The sequence below is a fragment of the Bombus terrestris genome, chromosome 6 (genome assembly GCF_910591885.1).
Source record: "Bombus terrestris chromosome 6, iyBomTerr1.2, whole genome shotgun sequence".
NCBI classification, from domain to species: domain Eukaryota; kingdom Metazoa; phylum Arthropoda; class Insecta; order Hymenoptera; family Apidae; genus Bombus; species Bombus terrestris.
Window position 1 is genome coordinate 13,790,230 of NC_063274.1, and position 24,361 is coordinate 13,814,590.

At 36.7% G+C, this 24,361-nt stretch overlaps 1 protein-coding gene across 3 annotated transcripts in view; it reads left to right on the plus strand.

Moving 5' to 3' along the window:
- Positions 1-24,361, plus strand: part of LOC100647968 (protein groucho) — a 152,971-nt gene that overhangs the window by 29,994 nt on the left and 98,616 nt on the right. For all 3 annotated transcript variants that reach the window (XM_020863331.2, XM_003396141.4, XM_020863332.2), the window contains exons 2-3: positions 9,762-9,859; positions 23,671-23,734. In XM_020863331.2, coding sequence (XP_020718990.1) covers positions 9,762-9,859; positions 23,671-23,734 — 162 coding nt within the window. The remainder of the gene's footprint in view (positions 1-9,761; positions 9,860-23,670; positions 23,735-24,361) is intronic.

Here is a 24,361-nt window from a genome sequence, read left to right on the forward strand (position 1 = left end):
CCTAAAATGGCAATTATAATGTAGCGACGCGAGCTCGCTATGTAGCAGGCGAAATAATAAAGAACGTGAAATTCTAGAAACGACAGGGGAGAAAAAGAGCCACTTATGGTTCAGGTAGATGAAACACATTTCGTGGAACTGGAATTAACGTTGACTGAAAGTGGACGAGCGTTTCGTCAGAATTTAACGTATATTTCGGATAGGTAGAAAGTTTTATTAAAATATTGTTTCTATGCTTGTGAAACGTGTACACGTACGCGCAAATGTAAAACTGTAATTTCTGTACACGCAGATTGCAAAAGCTGGATGGAAGGCAGTGTTCACTTTTACTTGTCGGGAGTAATATATGTAACGTTTAACAGCATCAGACATGAAATCTTAATTAGACTTGTGTGATACGCGGTGTACTACGGTAGCCATTTCGATGTAAAAATTTGAAGTATGAAAGCTGTGTTTGAGTATCTGCAAAATACACAAATGCAAGTTTGTTTCGTCGCAAAGAGAAATCGTAGATAATGAAATTGAGATTGTTTCAGGTTTCTGATATTTTTGCACTTACTTGCCTTTTATTGTCGTGGGAATTTCACTTTTCGTTAGTAGAATAATCGAATAACGTAAACTCAGTCATCCTTGAAATTCTCGTACAAACGTTATTAGTAACGAAGTATGCATAATCATGTGGGAAAAATACATTTTAGAAATTCAACTGGAAATATTCATATACATTCGAAGTAGCTATGAATTTATATTAAAATACCTGGAAAAACTCCACGTTCCTTTTATTAAACTTTTTCCCAACATTCTCCGTACCTTTTTATATTCCACAACTTTTTTACACCATATCCTCCACAGAATCCAAGCATGTACCACTGTTGAGTATAATTACAATTTCGACATCTAGCGCAATTCGATTAAAAGAATAATATTCTTGTCATATTTTGAAAGTTGTCATTTACAAAGAAGAACGTTCGTCTACTGTCAAATTCGAGACTTGTTATCATGAGCGGCATCAAATAGATCGTGAAATTTAAGCTAAAATAAGAAAGACGTACATGTCCATACCTTTGCATTGTTTTTTAACATCCCAACGTCGTACAAACGCGCAATAGTCATTTAATTGACTGTCTCTGTATGACCAATTTTCATCCACCTTCGGTTATTGCCCTTTCATTTACGCCAATTAATATCAGTTATTACTTCTATCAACGCCTACTAATTCTATATAATTATCAGAATGAAGTTTCAAAGCTAAATGAACAAATCTGAAGTATATTTTATATATTTGTACCTATTAATTTATTATTAAATCATTATTATTAACACTAGAACTACCACACCAGTGAAATTGACTGATTTTACAATTTTATTTTAAGATTACTACTTCGTGTTATATCTTTTTTCCGCAATGATGTAATGACTTTCGCAACGATAATTAAAAGAATAATATAATGAATTTTATTTTGTTTTTTTTTTATGTATTCGAACTGAAAATAATTTTGTATCAAGGCTACTTATACCAATAAAAGTCAAAGTGATTGGTACTTATCAAAGTGTAAAAGGGTCTTGCAATCTGTTTATCGAACCCCAATTAACCAGTTTCCTCGTTTTGTACAACTTCTCACAAGTCTTTAAAATTTTTACTGCGTATCATTCAATATAATGATGTCAGTTGTCAGAAAAATTGCGGATCGATCGCTGGATCGCTGGATGTAGACACTAGAAATACTACACCAATCAAAATGACTGGTTCTGCAATTTTATAAATGTGTCAACTCTAGTTTAGTAATCATGGTCTCAGATGAATTAATAATACAAAAAATGTATTACATAACATGTGATTTCGGCGTGGCAGTCAGTGTTAAATGATCGCAAGAATCGATGAAATTCGATTCTCTAAATTCAATCCTTACTTAACCGTGCATTATTGTACATTCCCCTCGACTAAGATTACAAACCAAAATCCCATTCAAGCGTCTTACTTAAAGCGTATTTCATATATTTCCATTAATGCGAAAATGTATGTATTTTACATGGTTTGCTCTAAATTATCGTCGAAATCGAAGGAAACCAATTTCAATCGATTAAATCCTCCAGGGATATTTACTCACTCGAAGAGAGAGGTGTTCGTAATCGTCGGGGATTGGGCTTTTCTCGGTGCGGTGCGCGCATTATCACGATGCACGTCGGCGGAAGCTCGTGCCGTTAAGTATAGCGTCGAGCAAGCGTGGACGAGAGAGTATGGGTGCTCCGCGGCGAAAGCCAATAAATTAATTGGATTGACCGCGGGTGGCTTTGCGCGGACAAATGGGATCAACGATTCTGCCGATCAGCAGCGCGCGTGGCTACGTCAATTCTTGCGAACCTCGAGCGTCGCTAACCCGCTCACACTCGTGCGCTTGTTCTTTCGTATGTTCGTCCTTTAAAAGGTGGCCCGCTAACCGGATGCAGGTATCCTGATGCGTTTACACGTGTCTGATATCGCTTAAAAACATGTTGGTACGAGCGATCTGCCTTGTGTACTCGTGCGTTCGAAACAAACAATGAAATACACGACAAATAAGATACGCAACGTCGCGTTTGACGGCTTCGTGACAACCAGCGCGACGCCAGGCACTGGCAAATATTACGTTAACTTGATAAGCGCGCCTTATCGATTCGAGAAAAGTCACAGGGGTTGTTTTCTGTCATAAACGACGTATCGAGTTTTATCGTGCTCGTTGCTTCGCCAACTCTTCACGCTTCGTTCTACTCGCGAGAAAACTCTTGTCGCACACGCTGTGATTTAGGGGAGTGGTTTGGTCGAGATAACGCTGTGTGGAAGGCTGGCTCGAGGAAAAATCAACCTCGAATACTTTGTTCGTTGTTTCTCGATTTTAGCTATGGCGGCTGTGGAGTAATAACTTGCTTTCGCTATCTACGAATAATTATTATTACGATAAGTTCAATAATAGTCAGTTACAATAAGTTTAATAATAGTTCCAGACTGATATTTGATATCTCCTCTTCGTTTTATTGTTAGTCCAATATCGAGTTACCAAGATTTCTAGTGTACAAATTTGTTGATTTAAATATATTTTCAAATATCACTGTCTCTGGTATATACGCACGTCTACAGTTGAATATTCTGCACACTGATCTACACAAACTCTCACGTATGTACAACCGATATCTATCGAACCAGAAAATTCTCGTAAAAAGAGAAACACAAGTTCTTCGCATTTGCAGAAACGTTAATTACCTCACATCGCATTACTCTTTGAAATTTTCTTTTTACGCGTTAGCAAAATATCTCTATCATCTCCATCATCACCGTCCATACTTTTAAGTTTGCACATTTTTTATTAAACTCGTGTTGAATAACGCGTATAGACTTTCTCTCTCTCTCTCTCTCTCTCTCTCTTTCTCAACCTTTCTCTGAGAGAGAAACAGAAATTGATAGAGTAGGCGAAAGGGTAGAAGAGAAAGAACATGATATATATCGAGTCGCGGGAAGCAGATAGAAGAGGTGGAGGTGTAGAGGTGGAGAACTATTTCAGCTTTTACGAGGCCGTCGTGGCGTATCCGTTTTGCGGGGTACGACGTGCAAAACGATCGATAACACGCTCGTAACGTTATTACCGACAGGTATACGGAGGTGGGTAGCAGCGGTACTACCGGTAATAATGTGGCTTTTACGGTCGTGGGCGCTGGTACAGCTGCCGCCAAAGTCGGTAAGCGTGGGTTTCCATCGGGCTCTCAAATGCCGGAGCAGCAACCGAATTTGCGCCACTATTTCCGCCGTTCCTGACACTCTCTCGTGCCCGCTGTTTCACCAGGAATAAAAGCTAGATCCGGGATACGTGGTGTGGATCTTTATCGATCGCGGAAAGGACGACCGTTGCGAGACAACTCGAGATATCTTTGGTCGCTGCGGAAAATCCGGCTGACGTGTCGCCTGAAATGTCGTTTCGCTACACGTTTCCTCCTTTGAATTGTAAGCACTCGTTTCGAAGCTTTCCTCGAACAATGTCACAAATTTGAGGCTGCAATGTAAATTTCATGAATCACCGAATACAAACCTCTCGTGTTGAAATATTTGAAACTGTTTCGGTCTACAATTTTTTATGTTCGTACTGTGTACTAGCCCTTTCGACACGAATTTTTCTTTTAACAGTAACTGCCTAATGGTAATTACGTTAATACGTAATACTATATAATGCAACAGAAATTTGAAGAATGAAGAAAAGGTAGTTTGAGATCCTCATTTATAATAGGATCGTATTAGGTTGTCCGAAAAGTTTCTTTCGTTTTATGAGGAAATAATAGACGCACAATGTTTTTTTGTTTTATATTATTTTGTCAAATTACGTACGATCCATTTTTTACTGTTGAGATAAACACCGCGACATTTCACAGACTTGGTTTCACTTTTGTACGAAGGTACACTGTTGTAAGAAACACGTTTGCGAAAGAAAGACACTTTCCGGACAAACTAATATATCTCTATGAATCTCGATTACAACAATTTTACAACCTTTCTAAAAGTTATCTTAGCTATCTGTTGTCTCATTAGACTCAGCAGAGTTAAGATAGCTACGCACTGAAACAATGTGTAAAAGTTATGCAAACGTGACTTTATCGAGCAAACGTGCCTAATAGATCGCACTTCAAATCTCACGATATATCAGCGTTTCTTAAACAGATACTACCAGCGATGCAAAGAGGAAACTGAAGAAGTTTCCGAGTCTCTCGACGATTATCTTCATTTTCTTTCCCTCTACACTTCATTCTTCCTTTCTACCAAAAGTCTGTGAATTATCAGTAGACTTAGATTGTTGGATGCCGCTAATTAATGACAATTACCGGACGACTATATAAGCCGAAGTTGAGACGATTATCCTGGAAAGGGTAGCAGCGATAGTCAGTTGCGTCTTTACACTCGACGAGGCAATATCTGGCGCAGGTTTTACGAGAAACTTCTCTTCCGACGAATATTCGCTGGGGTAGGAAGAAACAATGTTTCTCGCGGTCGACGAGAGTCGATTTCTATCTAAAGTGTTTCCTCAAGTATTTTTTTCCTCGCGCTTCCTCGCTCTTACGAGCAAGCTTTTACGAGCTGAAATTGTCGGTGGCGAGGAGAGCGAAGCGAGGCTCGCGCGTACACGTCTACGGGGTACGCGCAGGTTTAAACTGAAGGCGTAATCAGCGAACGGAAGCCAAAGCAGCGGCACGATTTCCGCCGCTTATGCCGGCTGCGTTCGTGTGTGCATGCCTCGAGGCGGCTGCTTACGTGGGCCGTGACAAGTGCATCCGGCACATCGAAGTATTACCGTTTGTTCCGTACGCAATCACGACGTCCGATTACGCCTCGAAAATACTCGATTCCCATCTAAGCAAGTCCGCGCCATTCATACGAGCGTTTGCTAGAAAGCCAGCGGAAGATCCGGACTGTTGTATAGCGACGTCGTAAAATTAATTAGGAGTGAAATAAACCCATTAAGCAGCGTTATATTATCATAAATACTTTAAATAGCAGAATCAGATCGTGGAGTCTATGTGGAAGAAACAGCGATGGAAAAGATATTCCGTTAATGCTCGGGGTACCTTTTTCATAGTCACAACGTTGAAACACGGAAAAGATTATAATTGCATGGTTGACACGAATGCATAAATTGTTTCACAGCGAGATAAACAATTTTTTTAAATTCGTCTATGGTTTCTTAACTTAGAAACGGAGCTGGGTAAATATTACTTCAAACAGGAAATAGTAAATAGCTTTTTTTATATCAAATCATACGAGTATTTTTAAGAATAAAATATTTTATTCGTTGGAACAAGTTTTTGTAATAGTGTTTACAATTGTATTTTATTTGATAGTCAAAATAGCGAGGCTTTCGTTTGAAATATTTTATTTATGTTATCTTATTTTTTCTTTTATTCGTAATGATCAAATATTATTCCCAGAAATATCAACGTCTACTCAATATCCTTATAATGCGATACAAGTAATTTCTTAATCGCTTGGTACTTGCTTCTTTGATATTGTTATGTATGTTTATCAACATAACAGGCCGGATACTCATTGTCAGTTTGACATACCAGATAGTATTAATTAGTGTTACTCTATCTTTCTGTGATTCAACTTTAAAAAATTACTTCAACCGCGTTTTAAATAATCATGTGGGAAGATTAGACTTCGTAAACTGAAGAAATAGATGTAATTTTAAAAGAAAATGATGGCGAAATTCCAACAATCTTAGATATTTTTCTCCATTAAAGAGCAAAATTCGTATAGTACTCGCGTTTTAGCGGAAAGTAAAAGTTGTTTATCGAAGGAAGTGTAAGTACTACAACCAATTTCTTGTTACATCTGCGTACTTATCACGCAGATTTATTATCAGCGTATGTATGTTCGGTATAAAAATGTTCGCAAGAGTAGATACGAAAAGATATAAACGACGTAACTAAAGGAATCATCGCAAGAAGCAAACGAATTAATTAAGTAAAAACGGAAGATGCAATACTCGATTACATATGTGGCGATAGCAAATTTTTTACGACAGTGGAAGAATCTGAATTTAAACAATTAATATCCGGACTCAGCAAATTGAAATCAGTGGTAAAGTGTATGATTCGTAAAAGTCTGGTTATGAAAATGTGTACAAAATATAAAGATACGATAGGAAATATAAAAGAAGACTTAGAACGGATAAAATATGTCTGTACAACCGCTGATATATGGTCTTGTCTTCGGAGAAGCTTTATCGACATGACTGTACATTGGATAGATACAAATTTTAACGTCAGTCGAAAGCTATAGTTTACTCGCGATTAGAATATCCTAACACACACGCTCGAACTGCGGCATTAATCGTGCATGTACATAAACGATTTAATTTATGTTCTAATAAAATTACGTATACCGTTACGAATAATGGAAGCAATTTCTACAAAATTTTTAAAAAATTTCATTATAATATTCAGGCATTTGAGACTGCGGAACAAGCATCGGAATATACGGAACAGGAACAAACATTAAGTTTCTCCAGTGTGGATGATATTTTGAATACAGCAGATGCTGAAGATAAGTATCATAATCTCCGTAAGCATCGTAGGTGTTGTAGCCACACGCTGACTTTAATTGCTGCTAAAGACTCGAATAAAATTGCCGAAGAACATTTCAGTTATAAAAAAATGTACGAGCCTGCCATGTTAAGATGTTCAGCTTTCTGGCACAAAACTAATAAACCCGGATCAAAAGCAAACAACACGATGCCCAACACGATGAAACTCACTGTACGACAGTATAAGAGAATCACTGAATGCAGAATCGAAATATTCCATATGCCATCATTCACCTTTACAGACGTTGAATTCCTAAGAGAATATGAGCGTTGTGTGCGACCGATTGCCTATGCTTTGGATAAACTGCAAGGGGACAATGTCTATATGGTTGGCATTCTTCCGTGGATTTTGACTGTAGAACATAATTTGCAAGATATCGGGTCGTAGAGAATCCTTGAAGCCTTGAGATATTGCGAATTCTTTTGAAACTTCATTTAATATCATGTTTGAGAACTCGGTTTCATCATTCGTACGATTTTTTAGAGAGTGCAAATGATTACATTACATTATTGCGACTGTTAGACATCCAGTATGGAAATTACGGTGAATTCCAAACGATTTAGTGGAAGATAGACGCAATTATATTAAAGAAATAGCGTTAAAAGCTTCGGAAAAAATAGCAGCTCCCGATAAACAAAATTAATACGTCTTCGCAAAGCAAAGTATAAGATACGACAGAATTAGATGATTTCTCCTCATTCATGAAAAAGCCTAATGAGGATATTGCTGACGATGATCGTAACTTAAGTGATAATGATTCGCGAATTCAAAATATCACGAGATATAAATATATGAAACAATTATTTTTAAAATATAATACAACGATCCTATCGTCTGCCCCAGCTGTAGGATTGTGTTTAGCCTCGTTTGATTAAGTTTGTGTTAGCGAAGGAATAGCCTAAACGACGAGAACGTTGAACGATGCACCCTGTTACATGCAAATAGCCATACTAGAAAAGAAAAATAAATCTATTTTAACGATATTATGGTTTCTTGCGTTTTAATATCACCTCTTTCCTCCACCTATTTTCATCGTCAAGATATTTTAAAATATCTTATTTTATGTTTTACATTATCAAAATAAAAACGTTTTATTTCACGAAATTTCGTTGTCTATTTAAAATAGTATTTTATTCGGATCGTAGAACAGCGATTACTTGAAGTAGCATTTGACATACTTTTCCTCTAAATTTTGCCCAGCTTTGCTTTGAAAGGATTACAACAGAATAGAATTTACGGTTTCATGTAGAATATAATTCTCACAGTTTCTTTTTGAGCAACACTTTCCAAGTTGTAGCTTTTATAAAGACTACCTACTAGGTGGCTTGAATTTTTCTGGGACTCAGTGGAATATAAGATGTTATCGTAAATAAAATTACATTTTTCCAAACTTTACTCTGGATATTATAACGTGCATTGTTATATTATTGCGTTTATTGTTAAAAATTTGTCTCAAAAGCTTTCAATTTACTACTTCGCTGTATCTTTAGCCGATCTACGAACACCACCTTCGATAAAATCATGACAAGTCTCTCTCGTCGTCTGTTGATCAAATTCACATCACTGTTTTCACGCGATATATTTGACTGAGCTTTTCGTTCAATGAAAATTCGAGACACGAGGAAATATTTTCCTGACTCTCTCCCTATGTCGGCTTCGGGTTCGCTCGGTTGCAAACAAGATCAAGCAGAGTCGTTTAAGGGTAACCTTTTAGTCGTCTACCGCTTCCAGGGCTTCCTTTTTCATCGTTGATGCTCTCTACGTTGGCTCGCACGGCAAAGTACATTATAGATCAGAAGTTCGGAACCGCACTTTGATGGTAGATCGTAAATGAATTGGTTTATGAGAATTTGATAGGAAGTGCGGTCAGCTGTTAGGCACCGTTCAGAGGGATGGAATTTCGATTGTTTAAATAAAGTTAGCTGCTGTTATATTCTTTTTTGTTATGTACTTGATCGAGCCATGGTGCACAGATTTTTAACGATTTAATTAGCATAAAATTGAAGGGAGGAGGCAGACGTATTTCTTTTCTAATTTAGCCTTTTTTTTTTCCTTTTTTTTTTTTTTTTTTTTTTTAACAAAAATAATAACGTTGCACCAAAAATAAGCTCAAAGGGTATTTCTAAATAATCGATGGCAGAAACGTATATCTCAGATCGTTTCGTAATGAAAACATAACGCGCCTTCACCGAGAATAAATACAATTAATATCTCATTAAAATACAACGTTGCGTGAAAGAGTTAGAAATGATTTTCATCAACGCACAGATAAATCTTTACTTTTCCGCTTTACGATAAAACGTAAATAAGGTGCACAGCTAAATGCATATCTAATAATACTAAGAAACTATTCTCAAAGCATTGTTCTGCAATCAGGGCAATGTTATTTGATTTCATCTAGAAGCAGTTAAAGGCTAATTATACCCGTTTGTCTGCTTTATTGTAAAATGTAACAATGCAGGCAATGGTTTTAAACGTGTTTCGTATTTTTCCGCGGTCAAGTCGTGAGATAAAGAGTTCGTTGCGTGGAAATTTGTTCGTTCATCCTTGGGAACGATTTTTATATAAAGGGAACGGCAGGCAGTGCGTTTCGACGAGTAAAAAACATTTCGGATCGACCGAGCAGCCAATCTTATGCGTTTTATTTGATGTTTCAGGGTCCACCACAACCTGGCCAGCAATATAAATTCTCGATCGGCGAGTTGTGCGATCGTATCAAGGAGGACTTCAACTTTCTTCAGACACAATATCACAGGTAAATCTTTATTTTCAATGATCGTAAATCAAGCCCTCCCACCTGATCCTTTGAACGTATTTTTACGATTGGAAAACACGTGTAACGTTTCCTCGTTGGCATTCGCGTCACGGCGATTTAACGTAGCGACGGTCACGATCAGTAGAAAAAAAAAAAAAAAAAAACAGAAGAAATCGCGGTTTAATTTCAGTTGCAAATTGAACGAAAGTTGCACCACGGTTTAATGTTCCTTTTTTTCTGTATCTTTCTCGATCGACCGTTGGAAGAGATACATATCTGATTACAGTAAGACGTAAGAAACATGGTATCACTTATAATTATTCGCGCAAGTGTACGCTGTCAGGAGAAGTTATGCCGCGCGTATGAAATAATAATACGGCTGTCAATCGTAAATTAAGTAAAAATGTGGGTTGCGTGAATTATTTATTCTTTTTTATCGTTCGAATGATGGAAGATAAGAGAAGGAGATAACGATGGACCCGAAGGAATTCAATTTTAATATTTGCAATGGTGTATTTATGCTATTAAGTTACGATATATCGTTCCTATATCATTGCGTATCTTTAAATTATAATCTATGTATAATATTTACTTTGTTCCATACCTTTATACAATCCAAATGTGTAACAGAAGAGAACTCGAATAATTAATTAAACGATATTGCACTTTGCGTACTATTCAAGCGAAATGGATTTCTCACATGAAAACTTGAAGAATCTGTACGTATTATTTCACGTGCACATTTTTTCGTAACTGATACTTTCGAATTAAACGAAAAAAGGGAATTCAATAAAAATAAAGTAAAAATTGAAATTCCGCTAGTTTGCGGTTTATCTACTCCAAAACCGATATATCTAGTTATTTTATCTTTTCAATCACGTTCCGTTAGTCTCGTACTTTTCCTGACAATCGTCATAGTAGTATTTATCCTCGTGACAGAGTAATTAATCGACCACAGTCAATTCTTTGGACATACGCCGGATCTTATCTCGGAAATGTTTGCGCAAACGTCGTGTCGCCGCGTAGGCGAACCGAACAGAGACAAACCGACAGATGTAGGCAGAGAATTGTTTGTCCAAGCGGAAGCTATGCACACTGAAGTATGCACATAGCCTAGAGGACGAGCAGGCCTCTCGGTTTCGATTCTATGCACGCGTGTTACGCGTCTATCAGCCATTCAGTTTCTTCGCCAACCGTCTCGTAACACATTTTCTTTTTGACACACCGCCTGCGAGTCAATTCCTCTGCCCGCTGCTCTCTAGCCATGTCCAATGTATTTTACGCTGCTTTTCAGATCTTTAGAGTTTTAATAGTCTGTGAATTCTTTATATCGTATACTGATAAATACCGGTTTGAAAAGTTGTTAGTGCACGTAAATAGCTGACATACGGTCTTGGAACGTAAACATTATTATGACGTGCTTGTCGTTGATACATTGTATATCAGAATTGAATATTCATTTTATATTACCTGTTTTCATGTCCATTTTCTTTTCTTTTTTTGATCACTTGTCAGTCAATGGAAGGAAGGTATACATATATTCCGACAAATTTTTGTTACTTTACATCGTTCAAATTAATTTTCTTTATTTTATGAAAATGAAATTTTTCTGTGAAATGTGACTCCATGTAGAATTTATTGAATTAGACATTGTTATAGTTAAACTGCAGATTTTTGTATTTTTGTACAGATTAACATTACTACGCATACAATCGAAGATTTCTTTCTCCTGTTATATAAATATAATAAAAAGCATTCAGGTCGTGTATTTTATATATGTTGAGATATATATAATTTTGCGTGTTAGACTAGATTGGCCGCGTAGTAGTGACACACGTATGTGAATATGAGTAAGCGGAAGTATGTGTGTGCGCGGCGTCTCTAAAAACAGATGAATGTAACTGTTCCGTTGACAGTCTGATATGGAAGATGGTGAGACAAAGAAAGTGCTGAGACGCGTGCAAATGTATATCGATGGGAATCCTGGAAATCGTTTATTAAATAAATCTAAAATTATTTTAATTTGAATTCTAAGTGTAACCTTAGTGTTCCTTTACTTTTATTTCCGCAATTAGGATCCACAATTCTCAACAATGTATTATGTGCATTCTGTAGATTACTGCGACTCGAAATATTCCACAACTGCGTACAAATTCTGTTTGCACCTTGACAATCTATAGTAATTATAATTCAGCGCCGAAATTCCAACTAATATACATATATACAATAAAAAAATTCCAATTACCTGATAAAAAGGGTGGCAACGATGTTCGAAAAGTTTTTAGCAAATCTAGACGAATCTCATATTTTTCACTCAGCCCACCCGTTAAGCGTTCTTATGACCGGCCGCTCGAAATAAATAACGTCGTAAAAACGGTAACAAGTATAGGAATATAGAAGGTAATCGGCAGAGATAGGAATCGGGTACACGCAAAGCGAGTAAACCAGGCAGCGAAGAAAAGTTGCCTGATAAGGGAACTTTCTTCGTTCGAAGTGTCGGTTTTCACCGTGTGCCTGGCGATCCTTATCTACAGCTTGACACGTTAATTTATGTTCCGACCCTTTAACGTGTTAATTCGCGGCGTCACGTGCCGCACGATTTCCACCGACGACGGAAACTTAAATTGCTGTTTCGTGTCACAACGACACGAGGGCCAGAGAGCAGGGGATGAAGAGAGATAGCGAAGCAGAGGAAACTATAAAGACAGAGAGAAAGAGAAGAAGAGAGAGAGAGAGAGAGAGAGGAGAAACCCGGGAGCTGTGTGCATACGCGCATGCATGCATAAATATGTGCGAGACGTACGTGAGCCGCGTGCGACATTTCCACGCGCTCATGCAACTATACAGGACGGTCAGAAAGTAGCCAATTTCGCACTCGGTGCACACCAACTCTTCCGGAGAGTGCTCGATTTTTCCTCGACCATACCTCGCACCTCGCACGGTTCGAAGCGAGCTGCGCCGTTCAAACGAGACGAGAATGAAAATGTTTGCCGCGGCGACGCGTACGTACTCGTAACTGATGATCGTACCACTTTCCGCTAAAACTCTGTCTGATCATGCGCTACTGTATGTCACAGGTGTTGAAAATTTGTTAGTTAACGTATCTGGTGTTCGACAGAGAAAAAAAGTATTTAAACCTTCGTACTCGTATGTCGAGTGTGACTCGACATCAGTTTTTATCTCCGGAGCTGCTTTGTCGAGTCCCACTCGACATTATCTCATGTCCACCTTTTTTTGTGAAACGTACGAAAGAAAAGCAGGATTGCATCCTGGAAATTGTTTCAAGATATTTAAAATTACAAAATACAACAATAGTGTGAATAAAACTGGTATTTGAGTGAATTTGTTTCTTCCTTTATTTATTTAAATTCTCTTATTTTTTTTTGGTTAAAGTAAATTTCAAATAAAACACTTAAAAGCGTTGCGAGCTGATGGTAACGAAATTGAAATTAAATTCGCAGTGCAAAGGGTTAAGTGGCCTGTTCGTGTATGTAATACGAGTACGAATGAGACAAGGTTGAGGTAGAATTCTTAACGTTGTAACTATCAAGTACGTAAAATGTATAATTCGTGTGGGAAAAATTAACACGAAGAATGTATAGGAAAATGCATAATGCCAGGAAAGAAAGAAGCTTCTGTTCGTATATCTTACGAAAGATTATTTTAATTATCGAAAATGCATCATTTTAAGAGAAATTAGGAATCGCGTTGTCCGTTCCGATAATCTTAACATTATACGCCATAGAACTTCAAATGAGATTATTTCGCTTGTTCTTGTTTCCCGACTATTCTGATTATTTTTATCTTCAATTCTCTCTATCCGACCATTCCGATTATGCTTATTTTCTCTCTAATTATTGCGATCTAGTGTTCTAGGAAGACGTAGTAGAGTAGCGTAATCTATTATTAGCAGTCGTATAATTAATCGGTTATTGAAGTAGATATCGTGAAGTACGTAGAAAGGAAGTTTCATACTTTGCAATTTTAATTTGTAAATATAAAGTGTGGTAGAGTATAAGCGAAGGAAAGATGTTTTATTAAGATAAATTGTCTTTGTAAACATTTCAAATTTCATGTTAATTTACTATATACGGAATTTGAAATAGAACATCTTCATTGTTAGTTATATCGTCAGATAAATATGTATAAACTAACTGATTATATTCATTCTTTAAGTTTCCATGATACTTAGTTCCATTGAGTTTGAATAAAAAACAGTTCATCTATTACGCAACTAATAAAGAGTTATCGAATATGACTCGATAAAATATATTTTATGTTATTGTTTTTTAAAAATATTTATAAGATCACGAAAATTATTTGCATTTTGGAATTTACAATTGAAAATTATCGCATAATCATTTTCGAGGTCCTATTGGGTTGGCAACTAAGTGATTGCGGATTTTGTCAATACCAACGATAAAATGAAGCTTCTAGAGTTCTAACGATAATTGGATGACATTTTGATTTTTTTCTATTCATATTCTCTCAACACAATGATAATGTGGAAATACCATAATAATATCACGTCGATAATTCCACGCTCCACTTATACACGTTTTCAGGTATTCCTTATCTGCATTTATTTTCTGATTAATTCTTATTTTTATTGTCGTTTTATAATTTCAAAGATCAATCGGTTTAATCTAGCTGAACCGGATCGAGTTAAATAAAATTGAGCTATTTAGATCGGTCGGCCGTTGAGTCGATTCGGATCGAAACGAGTTGGATTAAATGAAATTGAACCGAATTGCTTTAGATTGGATTAAAGCGAGTTAAGTTCGTTTGGGCCGAATCCGCGTGAGTCGTTTGGGTCCGGCTAAGTAAAGTCAGAACGAGTTGAATCAAGTTGAATCAGATTGAAGAGCTACGTCAATCCGATCTCTTCGAACCAAATTGAGTTCGATCGATGAAATCCGATCGAAGTACGATCATCCAATCTGAATCTGACCGAAGCACTTTCTGTAAACGTTATTTTTAAACTTTCATGCAAATCCTTAAAAATTGATAATTATATAAAACAGCTTGTAAAAACATGCGAAGAACGTGAATTTGATTCACTTCACTGCTGCTTTCCTCGCTTCTTCTGCATCTTAAAGTATCATTTTTGAAATACTTTCATCGATAAAAAAGTGTGGAATATCCAACAGCTATCTATGAAATATTGAAAAAACTACCTGTATTTTAATAATATCCATTGATATACCATCTCTATTTCAGATTGTATCTATAGATGCAAGAAGAATAACAGGTTTAGTAATTGAATAACGCAATATATGAAACAAAATAATTCAATACAGGGAAATACTTGAAAAATCTATATCCAATTTAATCAGACAAACATCCTAAAAAATTGTATAACGCGCCGGTTTTTAATCCAATTACCAATCAAAGCACCCAATTTGCCGTATTCACAATTTGCACATACGCGCGTATATTTCTAAAAAAAAAGGGAAAAAAAGAAACGAAAGGAAATGTACATAGACGAAAACACATTTCTCTCTCGATTGAATGATTTATTTTCGACAATGTTCGATCAGAACGCAACAAATGCCGGGCGCGTTGCCGGGAATAACACGGGTAGAAAGATTGCATAAACCGCAGCGGAGAATTTTCCGCGCAAACAGCGCGATCGTATAGAATAATTCATTTTATGTCTGTATTATACGCTCGATGATGCGGAAAGTGGCGGAGACCGCGTTAGTTTTATTATCAAACACGGTACGCTCGGATAAATGCTTTCGCGGACTCGATTCCGCATAAGTATGAGCACGTTATATAGGGTGTGACGATGAGAGGTGGAAGGGAACGAGAGGGCTATAAATTTGCCGTTTACAAATTGAGAGAGCTCGAACCGTGGTGAATTTCGTAACGGCTGTTCGCTCGCGATGAGGAACAGGTGCGCGTTTCCGCGTATTTATGTCTTGGAACGTTCAGGTGGAGAGAAGCGGACTCGATAAGACGGCTTGTAAATTGTTGCACCGCGTCAATCTGAAATAATTAATGGGCTCCACGAGCCCGCTCACCCAACCAGAATTATCGAACGATCGATCGTTAATATCGTATTAATTTATCGTGACGTAGTCGAACGGATGATGTCATTTATTTTTCCCTTTCAATTGCCCCTTATACAGATATTGAAATTCAATGAGGATTACGTCTTTTCCAAACTAACGTGACACGGCATATTTTAAGGTAACTTTCTTCATCTTTGAATGTGTCATGGTTTATATTTTGAAAAATTCTTCGATCTTCGTTATTGAAAGAATTCGCGTTCCAAAAAAGTTTTGCAAGCCACTCAAACACTTTTGCTATTTTTGTAACCGTGAAAAGATACCAAACGCAAAGACACGAGTTCGGTTTATATCACAGAAAAAGTCTACGCATAAACACAAGAAGGATTCGATATGAATCGATTTAATATCTCTCTTATCCATTCTGCAAGGTTGGAAAATAACATTCTGAGAAAAACACGATCACAGTGAAATAGTCTTTCTGAGTTTATTAAAGTTTATTAAAAGAACATGTAATTTGCAGCGCGCTAAATCGAACAACGCCCTCTGCTGAATAATTCAACCGACCCTTTTAAAGCAAACGTTCGTCCACGTTCGTAAAAACGTTCGTGAGCCTCGTTACGAGTATCGAGCGTATAGATCGCCATCGACCAGCAACCGGAAGAGCTATTTTACGCAGCCACGACGACTGTCCTGTACACGCGCGATATAACATTGTCTGTCGATCACACGGGTCGTGTCGCGCCACTATAGTTTCGCGGCTGGAACAGCAAAAGGTCGAAGCACGCCGGGCATTCGATGGACATTCGCTTCCGCGATTCGAGGATCCAACGGAGAACAATAATTGCCTATCAATTCCCATCGATGGGTGCCTCTCGTTGCGTCGCAATGCCTTCCGCCATCAACTCACGCGAATCCTACAATTTCTCTGCTAACCGACGCGGCTGCGAGATTAGTTAATCGCCTTGGATGTTTTTTCCTTCCGAGGCATGAGACCTGTCTCATCCAATTATGCTTTAACGAATGATTGTTTGCTTTTATCGAACGTTTCGGCGACTAATAACTATTGGATTGGCAACCAAGTGATTGCGGATTTTGTCAACGATATATTACGTACGGAAAGTGGCTGCGTGAAGTATGTCTTGCAGCGTGTATCTACAGGGTGTAGCAGTAATCGTGGTACGATCAAAGAGACAGCGATTTTACGTGGAAAGTTAAGTGGGAAATGTGGAACAGAATTTGTTCGTAGGACGCTCTTCGTTTTCGAGTAAATCGAGTTTGCGGAAATTTATCGTGTATTTTTTAACTTGACTAACTGCGGATTGTATAGGATCGAATAATCAGGGAAAATAAATTGGAAATGTAGGGAAAATTTGTTCACAGAATTTCGGAGAAAATGAAACTTCAATATTTATCAAGTATCTACTCGTGTAGCAGGGCAATTTTTAATTAGACATGTTCAAACTCTATTTTTTTTTTTTTTTTTTTCGAATGAAACCTTAAACGTAAAAATTTTGTCTCTACATTTTTCACATATTTCCACCTGTAGAATATACTCCCGCTGATTGCAGGTAATCGTAACCAGTTGCTAATTAACCAGCTTCGGGTGTATAGAAAATATAATGAAAAAATTAGATTCTATCGAAAACGAAGCATCGCATGGAATAAAAGAAATGTTATCGTATATTTTCGATTTACCTTTTCACATAGAATCATCTATTTGCTGATTGTATCACTGAACATCGTGTATATGCATCGTGGTATGGCAGTTGCGGAAAGGGGAAGTCGTTTTGCCACGGAGTGAGTTTTACGAGGATGTTCATTGGGTTATTACTCTGCGTTCGAAGCTGTTTGCAGGAGGCCGCTGCTCTTACTCCGTTCGTTGTCACGAATTAGCCAACCTGATTCCTTTTTCTTCTCTCGTTTCTCTTTTCCCATTCTTTTACCAAGCTCTTTGTTTTCCCCTTCGTACGTAACAATTTTTCTCGTTAGTTTCATTGTCAACGCGAAACGCGAACGTGCACGCGTTTTAATTTAATGCTGCGACCATGACGACGGCTGCGATGAAGGCAAACGACACAAGGAACGAATGAACGAACGAAGAAACAAAGGCTGTGCGCGTTCACAAGGGCTGCTGGATATTAATGCTGTGTTCTTGTTCCTTTTATACAGCCTTAAATTGGAATGCGAGAAACTGGCCAGTGAAAAAATAGAGACACACAGGCATTACACGATGACAAGCCAAGAGGGAAAAGAGCGAAACAGAAGAAACTGGGAAAAAAACATGAAAAGAAAGAAAGGATATGTTTACACACAGTATACCATTCGCTCGTTGTCCTCAGATTACGGAACCCATGTTGCTAGTTTTTTTTCCGCCTTTACTCGAGCCACGTTCGTTTTACGACTTCCATATCGCAATATACAACTTCGTCATCAAATATACTGAAAGCGTGAAAACTAATCGAGGTATAACTTTTGTTTACAATTATCCATTTTGTATACTGTGATTTGCGGAAGTATATTTGCAATATCTTTATAATGGACAATTATTATGAGTTTTTCAGGATTTTAAGAAATTGATTAATTTCTTAATCTCGTTACTCTTCAATTACTTTAATTCGATTTACTTCATTCAAAAAGAGTGTTTGTAACATCATCGCTTCTTTCTGCTTTTTAATCGATACCAAACATTTTGCAATTTCATTAACACTGTAATGGGACACGACTGTCGTGATTATATTGGTAAAATTTGAAATCAATCTAGAAACATGCATAGAAGTTACGACACATTTACCGCAAATGTATATGTGTTTATTAAAAAAGATTAGTATACGTGATATCTTAACACTGGAACTACCACACCAGTGAAATTGACTGATTTTACAATTTTATTTTAAAATTCCTAATTCTTGTTATATCTTTTTTCCGCAATGATTTTCGCAACGATAACTAAAAGAATAATATAATGAATTTTATTTTGTTTTTTATGTATTCAAACGGAAAACAATTTTATATTAAGGTTACTTATACCAATACCAGTCAAAATGACTGGCACTTGTCAAAGTGTAAAAGGGTCCTGCAATCTGTTTATCGAACACCAATTAACCAGTTTCTTCGTTTTGTACAACTTCCCACGTGTTTTTTAAATTTTTATTGCGTATCATTCAATATGATGATATCAGTTATCAGGAAAAATCCGGATCGATCGCTAAATCACTAAATGCTAACTCTAGAAATACCACAGCAGTCAAAATGACTGGTTCTATAATTTTATAAATGTGTCAACCCTCATTCGTTTAGGGATCATGGTCCAAGATGGATTAATAACACCAAAAATCTACTACATAACATGGAATTCCTTCTGCAAGAAAGTAATAAATCAATAAATATAAAAATATTCTATTTTTACGTATTTTTTAAAGACCAGTCATTTTGATTGGTTTTTAGCAGAAATAGCTTCGTGTTAACTATCAGTAGTTCTAGTGTTAAACACATATGTAATTAGTATTAAAAACAAATATTATCTTGAGGATTAATTATAAATAACATTATAACACAAACATAATGTTATTTTTAAATAAAGGCTTATTAATATAATGGATTATGTTACATCCTTATACATTTTCAGATTCATTTCGAATTTTACCAATACAATCACGACAGTCGGATCTTATTACGATGCTAACGAAATTTCAAAATGTTTCGTATGATACGCATAATATTTCCATAAAAAGTTTCTGCAATTGTACAAATACATTCGTAAGCTACTGTGTATGTAGCTCCCACTTAATTTCACACATTTGATTCATTCAGGCACGGTTATTTCAATTCTTACCATTTACAGAAACGGCACACTGGTGTTTCGGTTTCAGGCCAATCACCGGTTTTCCCCTTTTTAATACGCCGTAACGCGGCTCGTTAAATGATAATACGCCACTTTCCATTCGCGACAACAGCGAACCGTGTCGCTCGTAGTACGGTACACGGGTCCGAACACAGCCTACAACGTACTCGGTGAGCGAAGAAAAATATCGTAAAACATAATTCTTGCGTAATTGGTGTTATAACGCAGGGAAAACCGGGAAGAATTATCTCGATGTCCGAGCTGTTGCTGGCCGTTCGTAAAATGCTAGGAACACGGGTGGAAACGCGTACAATATAAACGTGCTGGTATATGCTCCGTATACAAGGTGTTTCTCGTCGAATGGGCCATAACTTGAAAACGGTAGAAGACGAACAAAAGGTTTATTAGTAGACCGCTGTTTATGCATACGTACGTGTATTTATGGGAAGATGCAAAATATAATGCACTCAATATGGAAAAATATAAGAAATATCCAAAGTATAATAGTACTCGTTATAGTATTTAGCGATAAAACAAATCTTTGTATAGGTTACATCTTCTAACCGCATTCACAGAGATATAAGTTTGCGGAAATATCCGCAATAACTACGTGCCTTTATTCGTTAGGCGAATTTAAATTGTTTCGAGTGATGTATCACACAGCGCAAGCACGCGTATACATGCATTTTCCGAAAATAGGACCTACAAATTTCTGTACACGTCACACGATGCATCGTTTTATAATAAATATAATGAAATGCAGATAGCTTCTGCGCCAGTTATATTACGTTAACGCTGTTTTACAGAGAATAAAAATGATACCTCGATTGATATATAAACGAATGTATAGTCTCGTTTAAAAAGATGGAAACGGCTTAAAAATGTTCAAACCGCCGCCACTTGCACAACACATTAATCAAATCGTACATCGTTCGAAACCATGTAATTTTTCCTCATGAAACTTTTGTTTATGTCCCCTATCATTCCGAAGATATATAGTGGTCCAATTGCGTGAAACACCCTGTATACACGTGAACATTGTTGCAGACACCAATACATTCACTGGAAGGTTTCTGCATACGGTGTTACGTAGTGCACTCAACTATTACGAGCACATATTTATTATACGGAACGGCGGGAAGGGATGCAATTTTACAGGAACGCGAGCACGCCCGGACCAGGGGGTCTATTTCGCTGTCAGGCTGGTAAACAAAAATATGACGCGGTTCTATTGTCGTTAAAAAATTACTTCCGTTATAAAAGGGACCTTATATGCGGTTGGTCGCGTCGTTTCGCGACGTATTGTTACGCCGACGGGATCAGTGGAAATTAATTTTCCATTTAACGCCCTATTATTTTGGTCGGGTGCAATAACGACCCGCTGCGTGTCGATAAAGATCGATTTTAGCCCCAATGAAAAATCAACGTTTCCAAGCCCTGTCCGACCACGCTTATAGGCTCCGGCTTGTTTTTGATCGGAGAACTCAATGCTTCGTCATTCGATTTTCTCGTATCGCGATGTTTTCCCTAATTTTAATTGTAATCGGTGTTAAAGAGAGGGTTATGCGTTTCGAAGTATGTACAGTAGTCGTTGCAGATACGATTTTCCTGAAATTTAAATTTTGAATTAACACTTTGAATGTCACGCCGAAATCACATGTTTCTCTCAGGACGCCACGGGAGTATTTTTATTATTCAAAGCATATAATGGCAAAATAATAATAAATTGATAATGTAAGATAACATTCTTCTCCAATGGATCGTTTATCTTATTGGCGGTCACGGGTGACCACCGTGGCGCCTTGCTAACAGTTGATAGCCATATATTATAACAAGGCTTCGTTTATTTCAACAATCCATTCGCATTCGTTATTTCGTCGTAAGCAAAACGTGCAGAATATATTGTTAAAACATGTAGAAGATATTAGTAAACAGTATTTGCTCATTCTATATATATAATAGTAAGGTATGTGTATACTCCTAACTTCAATTATATATATAATTATAAAGCAGCATTTACGATTATTTTCTAAGCTGTATTTATAATAATATTCGTAGATTACCCCTCAAAGATATGGATGCAAACACAGCGCACCGTTAGATGCAAGATTTGTTCCTATTTTTTAATTTTTTTATTGATGTTCTAATAAAAATGTTTAATTTTTCAATGGGGCACTTTTTGTTTCAAAGTATCTTCTATTTATCGGTTATATTCAAAATGCCCTAAATGCCAATTTTCATTCTATTGTTACAATTGTAAGAAGTTCAAGCGCTTCGGTTACCAATGACCACTGTGGCGTTACAGGAAAACCCGTGGTCGGTCATATATGACCAACGTGGCAGTCAAAGTGTTAAAAATCATTCTTTAAGTGTTTTAATTAGTCTGTTTAGTAGAGATCGGGTTAATCAATTTGTCTCGTGGTAGTTTAATTAGTCTATTCGATAAATAGGATTAATTGTCCTTTCAATCTTGTATAATTGAAATTTTCTCAGCTTTTCAATGTGAATATTATAAACGATCGTTTAGTTTCTTGCTTCGATCTAAAAACTAAAAGTGCAATGATATGGTAATTAGATACAACAGTATAACGATAAATCACGTTACTTGTGAGTCACGTGAGTGACGTTGCCAAGGATTCAATACTGTGAAATCCGTGTATACTATTTCATCATTCGAATAAGAAACTGATCTTGTTGAATTTGTTAAACTACATCTTTGATTAGTCATAAGCGAGTTTGTTGCATAGTCCGACTACAAACGTAATTATACATGTACGTACACACATTCACGAGTAATTTATATTATTCCAGGAAAAGCTCGCTTACTAAACATCTTTTATTCGATTTAACGAGTACTATATGATGCCAGAAAGAACAAATACTTTTCTTTCCTTTTTTTTTTTAACTTTCAACTCGTACTAGGTGCTCACAATACACATTTCAATTATTTACTATCATTTAATTGAATTAAATTTTAGACTACATTTATTTTAATATCAGAATTTCTGGAATATTTTACATTTTCACATTTTATACCTCATGTGTTAAATATCACTGACTGGTTTTGTCACAAACACAAAAAAACAGTATAAATTAAAATAAAATATTCCACAATTAAATAATTTAATGGAAACCTCTATCCGAAAACCTACGACCAAGTGATACTAGCAGAGGAAATTAATACTCCGTGTAAATCCCAGCAAATAGATATCGCCAGTGCATCGATTTCCTGTGAATCCGATTTACGCGAGCAAAATAAATTCCTTCTCCGCGATTCCATGAAATATTCACGCAATTGCACTGCTTCCGATACGCTAGTTTTCCTATGCGATTTAAAAGAGGCGTATCGCCATACTCTCGATCGTTTCACACAGCGGCAAGAAAAACTGATACGTCTACTATATATGTTACATACATTCTGCCGTATACAATTGGCCATCGTGTAACGACTATTATCGTTGTTTGTTGCGGCTCTACTAATTGTGTGTTTTTAATGGCTTGGCTCTGTGCGAACCTTCTGCAGTATCCTCGATCGAGAAACGTGACTGAAGCGGAAAATCGATCTCTCAGATGTGAAGAAGGGAAGAACATCTAAAAAATAAGGAAAAAATAAAGGGAATGAATACAGGCGTGAAAGAGTTGAACGTTGATACATATATCTCGCGTTAACGATATTATCAACGTGTTTCTCAACAATGTTTCTCTTGACAATCGACGATCTCGATTCGCATCGATGATTTTATTAAATACGTGTAAACCTATTTGACAATGTTTTCTCAACTCTTATTATTTATCGTTCACGGATGAATTATTTTGTCGTTACGATTGAAATAATTGTTTCTATAAATATCGATCCCTTTACTACTTTAAAACCTGCCCTGAAGCTTTCGTATGTAGCCCTGCATTTACTAATGTTTTGCTTACATGTGCGTTTTCCTGCTTGTTCTGTCCAGTATTAAATTGGAGCTGGAGAAACTCGCCCAGGAGAAGACCGAGATGCAGCGCCACTACGTTATGGTGAGTCAAGAAAATTTCTATCGAACGAAATTTCTATCTCCTCTTTATGTTTTGTAATTTCTTTTCTACAGTATATTGGAATTTTTCCTTTTTCTTTAATTTCATATTATTTGACGTTAATATCGATATTAATATCGAATATGAGAAAATGTCAAACAACGATAAATCGTATTTTAGAACAACATTAAATTCAATATACGAAATTCGCGTAAGTTTTTGAAACGTTCGACGTTACATGCACTTTGCCTAGTGGTTTTTCTTTTTGCCGTATCGCGAGACAATCGACGAAAACGCGCAGCTTTATTTCCAATACAAAAATTACTTTAACATGTCTGCGAATTTCAGTTTAAACCGCTATTAAGTCCTTAGGTAATGCCCCTATTTGAATTTGTGCTGCGAGTTGACATTAAAATCCCACCATTCATGCTTCGGGTGACGTTGGTAACCGCAGAAGTATATTTCGTGAAACTCCGTTATAATGTGTTAGCAACATCAAGTCATGAGACTATCATAAACGGCATTACGTGTAATCTGTTAAGAATTATCATACGAACGAACGAATTCTAAAACGTTGTTCACAGTGAAGATTTGAAAGAATTTCATTGATTCATTTATTATTTTCATTTT